At 35.8% G+C, this 13,717-nt stretch overlaps 1 protein-coding gene across 1 annotated transcript; it reads right to left on the bottom strand.

Annotated features, from left to right (window-relative positions):
* Window positions 1-4,192: 4,192 nt before the first annotated feature.
* Window positions 4,193-11,437, bottom strand: LOC146318402 (phospholipid phosphatase-related protein type 5-like). Its single transcript, XM_084732086.1, has 6 exons — window positions 10,920-11,437; window positions 9,197-9,329; window positions 8,794-9,044; window positions 8,513-8,689; window positions 6,968-7,108; window positions 4,193-6,067 (listed from the first exon to the last, which is right to left on the bottom strand). Exons 1-6 carry the CDS (start codon window positions 11,121-11,123, stop codon window positions 6,038-6,040), a joined length of 936 nt encoding a protein of 311 aa, XP_084588212.1. The 5' UTR covers window positions 11,124-11,437; the 3' UTR covers window positions 4,193-6,037.
* Window positions 11,438-13,717: the final 2,280 nt, after the last annotated feature.

Below are 13,717 nucleotides of genomic sequence, written 5' to 3'. Positions count from 1 at the left end.
GTTTTATAATTTTGCTTGAAAAACGACTGAAATGATTAATATAAAATAGTTGGCAACTAATTTTCTGTCAACTCATCAGTTAAACAACTAATTCACAGACATGTCATCTCCATATGTCTTATTTAACTGAGGAATCAAGATTGAACCCTTCCCCAGCATAGATAAATATCTTACATAGTAGTAGTTAGGAGTGGTAGTGATCTTTAATGTGGAGTCAACTCTAACAGGCCAAATCAACACACAAAAAACAAGAAAAATGACATGAGTAGGATTTTGTCCAGTAAAAACATTGAAAATCTTTTCAGAATGGTAGAAATGATTTCCTTAAGGGGCTTCCAAAAACATTTACAAGAGTCACTCTTCTAAAAACACAATCAACAAATTCAGAGAAACCTTTTTTTTTTTCAGCTGACAGTGATGCAGGACACTGTTAGATGCGCACAGTGACCTCAAACTAGTGTCAAGTCAAGCTAATGAATGCAGGAAGCCATGCAATATAACTTTATTTAATAATCCAGAACATATAGATCCCAACTGGGAAAAACTGATGGGAATGCCTCTTAAGTCAGACCAAAAACTTGGAAAGTAGGAAAAAAATTTTGACACGACTTGCCAAGTTGTTGACGTCATATTTGCAAAAATTGAAGTAAATTGATTGATTGGTTGATGGTTATAAACTGTTGATGATGGCCATGTAGAATGACTTAGATTTGTTACAAACTGAAGACTCAAAAAACGGCATGCACATCCAAAAATGATGAGTACTGGGTGCTGGACAGAAGAACAAGTACAAAAATCCCAAAATAGGTACGCACACCAGAAACTGCTCCTTTAGGACATTTAATAGTATCACCACATGTGACGTGTCAGGCAACAGCCCTTTGGATGAAGGGCTGGTCGGACCTATTTTTGGATTTTTGACCTAGGTTAGTTAAAAGTTATTTAAAGTTATTTATTAGCATTAACCCCGACAACAAGTCAGGTAAGACATATTATGTTACCAATAACCGACAATTATGTGCTTCTCGTGGCCAATATGATAAGATATCATATTTTTGTACTTAAAATTAAGTGTATATAACCTGTAGTTTCTTTGACATAATCTGTCAAATGAAATATTAGTATAACAGATATTTGCCTACATAAAGCAGTATTGGCTAATAATTTATTTGTACTACTCATCCTAACCTACTTAAAATCATGAACACACCAAAGTCAGGAACAACTTCCCAACTCTGGAAATGGGACCATCTGGGGAGCATGCAAATGCAACAGAATTTGAAACTTGGAAAATAATGAACTAGCTCAGACCAGTTCAGTGAGTTTGTGTTAGGCAAATCAGGCAAATTTACAAATGCCTTTAAAGAAGAATTTACCTGTGAGATAAAAATGTTGAAATGAGTGTAAAACTGCATTGTTAGAGTTTGTGGTTTACACTCCAGGCTCAAACTCCTACAGAGAAGAGCAGCAGCAGAGAAACTGAAGCTTAAACAGAATTAAGGACTTATCTCCACCTCTCTCTCTGTCTTTCTGTGTCTCTTTCCCTCTGACAGACCGAATGCTCAGTCAGCCACACATCACCACATCCAGTCTGTCCATTTAACAACTTTAAACTCGCCATGACTGTCCACATAACTCCAGGACAAGTTTCAGGGGAGTTAAAGATAACAAACTCGACACTTTGTCAACATAAATACCTGTTGTTATAACTGGTTTTGACCACTTAGGTTAGCTTGTAGCCTCTGGATCAATGAAACAATGTTGCTACATGTTGAAAAACTTGAGTCTTTATGACAAAACAATAGTTATAGTTTATGGTACAGATTATTAAATATCTGTATGACTAGAAAACACTTAATACTTTACATTAATTAAAAATACAAAATAAAAACACACAGTAAACAGTGTTCTGTTAACTTACCTGACAATAGACTTCCCCTCTCTCTCGCGCTCTGCTCTGTCTGTGTCCCGCGGGAAGCTCGAGAGCCCCCAGGTGCAGGTGGGCGGGGCTCTGTGTGTGTGTGTGCGGTTAATTACAGTTGATTGACAGTTGGCTGACCTTCTGCTGGCCAATAGCAATGAGATAAGTGTTGCCACTAGAAAGTCGACTTACTGTAAATCCTCTGTTGAACTGCAGAGCTCTGACACTGTCAAACAAAACCGCTGATTAACTCTGCTGGTTTGTAACTGTTCAAAATGAATTCTAGTCCAGAGCATAAGGTCACAAAAAACTATATAAAAACTATATATTTCCATGCTGAATTATAGCAAACTGTGGATGAAATGCAGGGAAGTCTATCCAGTGTGATGAAAAAAGATCCTGTAAGTCATTATAATGAGAATCTTTCTTGAGACGATTACTCAGTCTCAAAATAATGACTTAGTGTAGGAAAATAATGAGAAACTGTTTATTCATAATGACTTGCAGTGGTTCTCAAATAGGGTTCAAGGGTTTGTGAAAAGTTTTCAGATTCATTCATTTAAAAAACATGATATTTAAAAACATGCATTCATTTTATGATTTATTTTATGACACTGTCAAAAATAGTTGAGACAACTCAAAATTTCAAGGAAAGTTACTGCAATAGATTTTTGGCTTTTGAGCCCAACTCAAACTCTTAAAACTTTGAAATAAACTTTAAAAAAATTACCAACCTATAATCTTTAGTTGAGATTATTTACTTTTCTTCTTTAGATAAACTTGAATCTTTGAGTTTTAGAAACTCAAGGAAATGTATTTCAGAAATTGCTCACAGCTGACTTGTCATTATTTTGGTATCTGAAAATGAGATGGTTTTAGTTGAAAACATTAAAATTTTAACCATCATTCACTTTCACTTCAATGAAGTTACTAAAATTCAAAAGATTTTTCAGTGAAACATCTTATTGCACAAATTATTTCCTTTCCACAAATAGTTTTATAGATCTTTCATATTCCAGTCCCCAGCAAGGCCTACTGTTATTGTTTTGGGGTTTTTATTAGGCTTCCTATTATATTTTCTATATGTTTTACATTTTTATTGTTATTGTTATTTATAGTTGAAATAATTTATTTGATCAGTGCAGTAACACTGTCACAGTGTGTGTGTGTGTAAGACATGGGTATTATATGTTGACATGGTGAAAATATTTGAATACATATCTAATGTCTTCCTAATACATCTCTCTTGATTTGTTCTTTCACATAACTGAGTAGAAATGTATAAAAACCATGCTACATCAAATTATTCCCGGGACATACATGACTATACAGTATTGTCTGTTGTTTAAAGGGTCTTTTGCTGACAAAAAAAGGCACACCTCTGACTGACAGGATCTTTTTTCCACCACATTGATGGAAATGACTTATGTTGCAGTTCAATATCAGTCCTCTGAAGAACAAAAACATTGGTTTTATTGTGGATGTAAAGTCAATTATCATATCTAGAATATGTTCTGGTATGTGCATTGATAGAAACATTAGATGGTCATAAGGGATACTGCATGTTTTAAAGTTGAAACAAGTGGTTATTTTGTTTATTTCAGATTATCCACGTACTTTTTTTTATGTACGGTTTACAATAAATAATGCATTGAAGATATGCATGCATTATAAACTCATTGTAAGTCATAAGACAGCTGAATGGTTTCATTTCTGAGCAGTATGTAGTTGTGATGATACTGTAATAATAATAACACTATCAAGTATTTTATGTTGGCGCATGTCTAATAGTGAACATTTAGCATTACTCAAGCTTGATATTTCAGTAATCTTTTATCTGCTGACACTGCTGTCTGCATCAGTCAGCTGCAGTGAAGTCAGCGTGCAGCAGATGGGAGTCTTGCATCATTTAATGGATAAACACTGACTGACTGACTGACTGACTGCTCCTCAGCATTTTCAATGGTCACATTTACAGTCTTGCAGAAACCAGTAAAACGACCATGATCATCACTCAGAAGTGTCCCTCAGTTACTCTCATTTGTATCAGAGTTATCATTATAGATTATTGATGCAGATTATTATTCAAAGAGTCTTTTCTTTAGAATTTGGTTAAAACTGAAATCATAATGCAGTGAGTGCAGAATCAAGACAGCACAGTGAAGTGTAATTAAAACAGAAATTGCATTTAATTTTGAAGCACTGACTTAAGCAGTAACCTGTCTGACTCTTTGTATTTTCAGAAACTCAAACATCACCAACAAAAAAAAAGTTATATTACTGGATGGACAAATAATTAAAAGTTAAATAAAAAGTTGTCTCAGGTAAATCAAAGACTGAAACACATTTAAACACCATATATCTGTTTATATATCATAAGAAAAAAATTAGGAATGACTCGGATATTTAGCATGAGTTTGATCTGAAATCATTCAACCATAACAACATCACAACTAAAGTCAAGATCCACTTCAGTATGACACTAAATAATATATATAAAATAAAATTACATATTTACATTTTTAGAAAACTACAGCAAATTCAGAAGAGCCAGAGTTAAGTTAACTAAGGTTTCGTAGAAAATGTAGCTCAAGCTACTTCATAAGAAAGTATTACATCGACAATGTACAATTTTAACAAAATATACAAAATACAAAAACTACAAAAACGAAAGTCACTTGCCAGCAAACATGACAGTCAACTGAGTTTATTGTAAAAGTATCCACTTGTTAACAGGTCACATAAAAAACACAAAAATAAGATACTCCACTATTAATAAGAAAGAGCAAGAAATGTCAGCTTTGGTTTTGTATAGGATGTCTATCAGTCACTAGAGAAGCATGGTCAAATAAAATAAAATAGAATAAAATAAAAATAGAATAAATAAAAACATAAATTCTACTGTACAGTTATGGCCCAAAATAGTTTGTCACTTCAGTGGTTAACTACAGAAAAAATGACAAAGTAATTTAACTACTTGAATCGCTATGCAAATATGAATGTAGCTGAACTACTAGCAAGCTACTGCTAAATGTAGTTGAACTACTAGTTTAAAGGGACAGTTCACCCCAAAATCAAAAATACATATTTTCCCCCTGGCCTTCAGTTGTGGCTGTTTAGATGTACAGTAGAACTTATTGGAACATGAGCAACATGAAGGACAAAACACAGTAAATGTATCAAAAATAATGAAATCTCTTTGCTGGCCTGTGAGTTTGAAGTAACACATAACACTGTACTGTCAAACATGCACATATTAAGTAGAGTTTATTTAAACCATAAGGAGTATCTCCACAACTGGGAAAAATAAAAATCACAAAATAAAGCTGTATGAAACCAAAACAACAAAATGTTTCTGTTTGTGAAACCAAACTACCATGTTAAGACGACATGAAGGATATCAGTTGTTGGAATAAAGAATGACTATGAATATTGTTGCTGGAGAAAATCTTGTCTTATTGCCATGAGTCATAGACAACAGGAGAGAAACTAACCACACATACAACTATTTTATTATATATATATATATATATAAAATATTAACTATATTTTACACAGTTTTCCCTTTAAAACCCTGTAACTTATGGATTGCTACTATACTCTTTGATGTATAAAATGAATTAATGTTATGCCGTTTTACGGCATCAAATATTAGACATGAAGTGTTTGTAGTTGTTTGCGTCTGTTTGTGGTAAGGGTGCTGCATGTACCATCATTTACAGTAGAGCAGTAAAATCTCATATGCTTTGTTATAATTAAACTATTAAAAAGTCTTTTGTCTGATGTCAAAATCAGCACCACATTTTTGATTCATTCTTTTGCTTATTTTGCATCTTTTTCTAACTTGTAACTTTTTTAAGTGCCAGATTTCACTCTGAGAGAACAGCACCGCTGACTGTCCTGTAAATTAAAGCAGCAGATATAAAGCAGATGCATGTAGTTATGTAGTTTCAGTAGTTCACAGTAATCACAGTAGTTTGACTGAATGATTTTCAAATGCTGCACAAGGATCGTACAAACAAAGAGGCTACAATAATAAAGATATGAAACTCGAGGTGTGGCGTAGATGAGGTGACTTCCATTTCCCCTCTGTCATGTGGGGGAGGGCGGTCATAGTCATGTGACTTCTGGGATGGATCCTGGGCTCTATAGGAGCACAAAATAAAAATATTTAAATCAAAAAATGGCCTATATATTCATTTGAAGAAATGACATTAAAAGAATCAACCTGTAAATAAAAATGTGTAAATATGAAGAAAAATAAATAGTAAATAAATAAATGTGTAAATATAGAGAGAAATAAACAAAACAATAAATAAAAGATTAAACATATAAATATAAAGAGAAATAAATAAAAGAATAAATAAGTTAATTTAAAATATGAAAATATAAAATAAATAAATAAAAGGAATAATAATGTGTGAACATAAAGAGACATAAATAAAATAATAAATAAATAAATGCGTAAATATAAAGGCAAATAAAAAATAATCAGTATTTTCATTTATGTTCTCATGTATTTGTTCATTTATTTCTGTATATATTTATTTAGATATTTAAAAATACATATATATTTGCAAACAAATGAATAAATTATAGAAAATATTTTCAGTATATTTTTAAAATGTATTTATTCTTATCTAATGTCATTTATTTATTATCATCCTTTTATTGTTGTTTTCCCTTCATATGCCTGTTGCTATTCCTTGAAGGAGCTAGCTGTCAATCAACTGGATTTGGGCGGGCCTTCCTGCTCAGAATATCAACTGCTGCACACATGAATCCTGGATTCATATTAATTCCTGCACTCAGCACTCCTATGACTCCATAATGAAACAGAAATTGTACATTGAGCAGAACTTTATCACTGATATGATAATGAAACAATGATATTATCATTGTTTGAAAAACTGTTGAAACTTCTGTGATGGACACTTCTTTTACTTAAGTGTTTTTGCTTCACGTTTTTTTACTTTCAAGTTATGTCATGTCAGAAAACTGAAAAGTGACACCTTCATGTATAGAAGTGTAATATGTGTGCTTTACCTGTGCAACAGTGTATTTGTCACTGCTCTCCATGGTGTGATTAACTTGGGGTGAAGCCTCATCAGTGTTTGCTGTGCCTGAATCTGACAGACTTTGAGACATCACACGTCTCTTTCTAAAGTACTGAACCACAAACACCACCTGGACAGAGACAGAGAAGAGACATTACTGACAGTCCTAGACAGTTATTTTAATCATTTGAAATAATGATTTTTAGGACAAATCTGCCTTTTTACGTGACCAAAAAAATTTGTATATTACAAGGAAAATACATAAACAGAGTCATACAACAAAATAGTGAGGCTAACAGGACACAGAGTGTTAGGGGATCTTTTTCTTGTGCTGCAGGGAGCCAGAGCTTCATCATGTTTGTTTGGATTGTTTGTGTGACCCAGCTTTTTGTCCCAGTCAGGACTGTTGTGCATGGCGTGTTGCACAAAAGAGGAATTCAGGTTCATTCAAGCAACAACAACTGGTGTCCTGCAGCAAGTTAGTCCATTAGAGCAGTTTTTATTCGAGCAGAGTGCTGCTCTGACCCTCTGACAACAGGCTCACATTCTCTGCTTCGTTTAAAAACCACCTTAACATGTAACATATTTGAGGGAAGTCATTTATTTAAAAATCTGTACTGTAATCAGAGTTAAAAGTGACTAAATAATAACCTCAAATGTAAGGATTACTGAAGTGTTAAATACTTGGATTGTGTTTGATTTATTTGACCGATTTATTGATTTTATTAATGGCTTTATTGATTTCTAAAATGATCAACCCTCTAAATTCATTCAGATTTCTACACAGTTCTGTCATTTTGGCTTCTTCAGACTCTCCCTGCCTCTTCCCTTTATTACATTCACATTGACAGTCATATGTAAAGGTTAGGAAATGAGACTGTTGATTGGCATATTTAGTTCAGTCCTGATCAGAATCATTACTTGGTAATCTTGGAAAAGACGAGTTGTTCTGACTGTAGCAGAACTACAGATGAAGCAAGCAAATTCTATTTAAGTGTGCTGGATGTTGAATTCTGATATAAAATTATTTACAAAAACTCCTCGATTAAACCCAGTAAATTCTAAACTGGTTTTGTGAAAAACAGATTAGCTGCAGACAATGTCTGAAGATTATTTACTAGAGTACTAGCGTAGGAAGCTATGTAACATTTGAAAAATTGAACAGCCATGTCTCTTTCCAGAAATCATGACCTGGTTATGAGAGATAATCCTGTTGAGCTCTTCAAATGTATTTTTTTGCTGGTCTATCACTGCCTCGATCATTTAGTTAGTTTGTAGTATTGTGTAACTTAAGTGTTTTAAACACGTTACTTTAAATCCAAACTGGCCCTTTAGTCAACCATTCTCAAACACTGGGCTGCAGCCATCTAGGCCACATGATTAGGAATTAGATTTTTTTTTATTTTAAATCTAATTGTGCTCAAGAATTCACATAAATTAAAAAAAAAAATCTTTTTAAAATTCTCAACTTAAGTTTTTAAATGGTAATTAGATTAATGCATGCATGTGCCGCTCCAGCTGAGTGACAGCTGACCAGAAAGACAGCGATAGCTCCCCCGATGGCCTGTCCTGCGATGACGTCACTCCAGTGGTTTCTGTACTCGGCCACTCTGTTGATGCCTGTCAGCACAGCCAGACTGACCAATGAGAGACTGAGGAGGGGGCCAGTCAGACGACCTCCTCTGGTCCCGACGCAGCACATGACGTACATCTGAAGAGGAGGATCATTTTACTGTGTGGTTGTTTTATGGTGTTCAGCAGTGGTGATGTTAAACTGGTATATTTCATTCCATTCCATTAAAGAGAGCCACTCACCGCCAGGTAAACAGCTGTGTACAGACTCAGTGCAGCCTCTTTGGAGGGAAAACTCTTTCTGGCTCTCATGATGTCATCAGGGTCACCGGTACAAACATCCGATTGGCTGACAAAGAGCGCCGCGTCCTGGCAGCCTAGAGCGGTGTAATTGGGCTGACAAACAGACAGGAAGTGAGGAGCCAGACTTCCTGTCACCAGCTGACCTGCGTTGACGAAGATGTCTGTTGTAAACAGACCAAAGACATACACACCTACAGAAAAACATGATGACAGTCATCACTGAATGACACTGACTGATGATCATCAAAATGGGTCTTTTGATTAAACCACAAGAAATGTTTAATTATAAATAAGAAAATAATAGGGTTATATTTTTTTAGTACAATATTTGTAGTTAGATTACCAAGGAAACGGAAGGTCCTGCGCACCATGGGGTTCACGTAGCAACAGTCACCCATGACAACAACCTTATCTTGGTCGTACAGGTTGTTGGAGTTGTAGTGAAGGAGGAAGATGACGAGCTCCACACCTGAAATCTGAAACAGAATTAAAAACGGGAATGACTCTCTGGGTCCCAGCACTCCTGACACCTTTGGCCCCTGGGCGTGTTCCTGTAGGACAGTCACAGAGTCTTTCTGACAGTAACAGTTAACACTTCCCTACAAAATCAATCATTTGACTACACAGAGACACAAAACAACTACAGAGACACAAAAATATCACAAACGGACAGAGGTGGCAAAAGTACACACATTCTTTGCTCAAATAGAACTACAGATATTTTATTTTATTTTATTTTATAAATTATTTGTTTTGTTTTGTTGCTTTGCTTTGCTACATTGTTTGTTGTATTGTTACATCTTTTTATCTTCTCACATAATTTTTTGTCATGTTATGTCTTAGTTAGCTCTTTAACATAGGCAGGACTTGCTACATCATGGTCCTACACCAATGTCCTGAGTTCGATCCCCGGCTTGCTGGATCAGGGCCTTTCTGTGTGGAGTTTGCATGTTCTCCCTGTGTCTGCGTGGGTTCTCTCCGGGTTCTCCGGCTTCCTCCCACAGTCCAAAGACATGCATGCTAGGTTAATTGGTGACTCTAAATTGCCCGTAGGTGTGAATGTGAGTGTGAGTGTTTGTCTGTCTATGTGTCCTGTGATGAACTGGCGACTTGTCCAGGGTGAACCCCGCCTCTCGCCCAATGTCAGCTGGGATAGACTCCAGCAGCCCGCGACCCTTATGGAATAAGTGGTTACAGAAAATGGATGGATTTTGTCTTTTTGTCTTTTGTCTTTTTTCTTTTTCTCTTGATGCATCTTTTACCCAGTTTTCTGTCTTGTTATGTCTTTTTCATCTTGATAGTCTTTTACGTAGTTGTTTGCCTTGTTACATCTTGTTGCGTTGATTTCTTCTTGTTACGTTCTGTTACATCCATTTGTGTAGTTACATTGTTTTCATCTTGTTACATCTGTCATGCGTGATATGTACTGATAGATACACAGAAGAATCATATTTTCTATGTGTTATTGTTCCATCCCTTTGGGTTGAAATCAGACTTGTTGTTGGGAAGGCAGCGAGCTATGATGCTATGATGAAATGATGAAATAAAAATAATCAATTCCTCTCACATACATTAAAACTAAAGTAACAGGCCTGTTTTGAAAATGTAAGGAGTAAGATGTAAGTACACATATTTTTGTTAAAATGTAGGGAATAAAAGTAAAAAGAAAAAATAAGCACTCAAGTAAAGTACAAATATATAAAAAACTACTTCTTTATAGGAAATGAAGTATATGTACTTTGTTACTTTGCGTCTTTGCAAAAGGACACAAAACTGACAAGGTCTGGCAAAATGACTTAAAAGATAAACTGTGTCTCTTTAAATTTGGGTGTGCTCTGGTAAAGGAGGGCTGGGGGTCTTTTACATCCTGTGTCCAGGGTCCTGTTTGTCTCATAATCTGTCCATGTTCATATCATTTTATGTAAATATAAAGACATAGCCAAGTAATGTTAAAAAATTCTGACTGCACCTAACATGTACGGCCTCTCTGTAGCTCTCTGTCTAGTGGCATCATTAGAACTTCATCCCAACAGAGAAAACGTGTGTTAAATCACAGCTGGACTCACCAGTACGACAGGCAGCCCTCCCACCACAGAGTACAGTATGACGGGCTGGATGAGGCTGTCCTGCTCGGGTCCAGGATCAGGTCTGGTTAAAGTCGGGTCTCTGCAGATGAAGCCCTGCTCTGCTGGACTGAACGTGTCCGTGAACTCACAGTAATAAACCAGCATCACTGTACCCGCCAGGATCACCACCTGGAAGTACAGCATGGTGGATTCAGTCCCCCTGTTACCACGGTGATGAAAAATCCAACTTATAACTTCCAATTACTGCAGCTGATTCAAGTCCAGTGTTGCCAGCTTTTAGTTTGTCACCATGGTGAATAATCTAGGTTAATGTCACCCACCATGATGCTTTGTAGTCCCAATTCCCAAATACTTATGTCTGTCTAGCTGAACAATTCTTCAAAAATACTCCAGTGCAAAAATCAAACCACAGTTGATGGTTAAATGAACTGATGATGATGATGAGAGACAGAAAAAGTCGTTCTTCGCCTTTTTTGTGATTCTGTGGGCGGGAAACCTCGTCCTTCCGCTCCTGTGAATCTCCTGAATCATCTGACTGCAGTGAAGCAGGAACTCATTCTGTTTGACTGAACAATCTCTAAAGAGCCACTTGCAGGCTGCTGAACTAAACTCAGAATTACTGAAGAAGAGAAAGTGGAGGGCAGAGAGTAAGTAGGTAAGTTTAGACTGACTGTACAGGTTGGATCAGGGTGTTAAACATGCAGCAAAGGTAAAACATTAAAAACAGGAGTTTTGACACTATTACGGATGTATTTTTGGTCACTTGGGGGCAGCAGAACAAGCTAAAGACATGGCACTGATATGATCACCTTAAGCTGATATGAAGTGTTAGCAAACGGCTGCATAGTAACACATCCATCAGACACAGAGGACCTGTTCACACCTGCTATTAACATGTGTCTCAGTGATCCAGTCACAAGTGGGCAGAGGCTAATGCTAAATAACACTGATGCATCACAATGAAACCATTATTGACAACATGTCCATGCTTTCTTTTCTTTTTTTTTTTTTTTTACTGTATTGCACTGAAAAATATGAACACATTACTGTTAGCCAGCCACTGTAAACTGGCTCCCTGTTTTTTTCATATTAATTCATATTCATTTTAAAATTCTTCTCATAACTTTTAAAGTGTTAAATGGCTTTGCTCTAAATTATACAAACGACCTATTGACTCCTTATGTGCCTCGGTGGTCATTGAGATCCATGGATGAATCTCCTGCTGGATGTTCCGACGTGACCAAAGGCGACCGGACCTTTGCTGTCAGAGCCTCCGGGCTGTGGAACAGTCTCCCTCAAACTTTTTGGATCCTCATGATGTTTTTATTTGGCCCCTTTTCACATTCTGTATTTTGATCTGTATTGGCTATTTTTATTGTTCTTTTTATGTGAAGCACTTTGTAATTTTGTTAAGAAAAGTGCTATATAAATTAAGTTATTATTATTATTATTATTGTAACAGCGCACACTGATGTAAATCAAAGATACATACTGTTAGACGCCAAAAACTTCCTGTCTACACAACGCTGAAAACTATCAGGCAGGCCTTTTCCAAAAGCTGTTTTTAGTGATCTAAAACACCATTTGTGTGTGAATGAAAGGCACAAACACATAGAAAAATCTATGTTTTTAAAAATACTCATATAGGTGTGAACAGGGCCTAAGTGCACTGGTCCTGGCATATAGTGAAGCTGACATGTGTACTCTGCTGTGGAGTCAGTGCCTGATGGGAACATGGAAGCAACAAGGTGCACAATGTGCCTCGTCCAAACAGGTTCACATGACGTCACTATTGGATAATGAATATTATTTAAAAAATATAAATGAGTTTGTGAACTGACATGCCTCAGGTTAAGCCTCCAAAGTGAAAACAGTGAGAATGTGGCTTGCATTTGCAGTAGGAAACAATAAGCACTGCTGCCCTCTAGTGGCCCTACATAACATCATGTAAATAACCACAAACAGCTTCCACCCAGCAGCATATATGTACTGTACTTTATGACATGACAAGCTTTCAATCAATCCTCAAATACACACATAATAGGACTGCCACAGTCTTGTGTCTCAGATCATGAAGTTGGGACGTATGTCATTATTCTTGAGAACTGGGACAAATCATGTCCTACCAAAAAAAGGAAAGAAAAAGAAAACTTTAAATATTAGTAATACCATCACTGTAACTCCAAGTTTTGGTTAACATTTATCCTTTAAGGATTTATATATTTCTAAATTTTCTCTGTGCCAGAAAACACCCTTGTCCCAGACAAGAATTCACAACTTCAAACAAGAGAACTCTAAGCAACTTAAAAAAATACAATGGCTGCTCACTACACCTATGCTGTGAAATGAAAAGATTTAACATTTTGTCAACGTCAACTGCTTCAGATTTTCCATCTGAAAGAACTGACGTCTAGATTTAATAAAAAAAAATGTAATCACTAGGAGGTTGGCCTGTTACAAGGTTTAATAGCCAAGAATTTCATCTTTTAATTATATTTTCCAACATAACTGAGAAGTAAAAATCAAACCCCTCTTCATCCCTTTTCTCAAGAATGTGTTAAACCTTGTAACTGGCCAACCTCCAAGTGATTCATTTTTTATTAAATGTAGGCATCTTACAGAGTTGACAAAATGTTTTTCATTTCACAGCAGAGTCGCAGTGAGCAAAGTTCTCACTATATTTTATATTATAATTCTTATTTAGCTTTGATTTAGAAGGACTACAGAGTTGACATGTATTCTGTGATTTGTGAAATCACTGCAAAGGAAACTGAATC

This window comes from Lutjanus erythropterus, chromosome 12 (assembly GCF_056507025.1).
Source record: "Lutjanus erythropterus isolate fLutEry1 chromosome 12, fLutEry1.hap2, whole genome shotgun sequence".
NCBI classification, from domain to species: Eukaryota; Metazoa; Chordata; class Actinopteri; order Lutjaniformes; family Lutjanidae; genus Lutjanus; species Lutjanus erythropterus.
Note: the sequence above shows the minus strand (reverse complement) of the source record. Positions and strands in the feature narration are given on the sequence as shown.

Coding starts and splice junctions, on each gene's coding strand:
- LOC146318402 (XM_084732086.1), bottom strand. CDS start 11,123: ATGCTGTACTTCCAGGTGGTGATCCTGGCGGGTACAGTGATGCTGGTT. Junction 9,045..9,196: donor CAGGACCTTCCGTTTCCTTG/GTAATCTAACTA, acceptor GTTTTTCTGTAG/GTGTGTATGTCTTTGGTCTG. Junction 7,109..8,512: donor GAGCTATCGCTGTCTTTCTG/GTCAGCTGTCAC, acceptor GTCTCTGTCCAG/GTGGTGTTTGTGGTTCAGTA.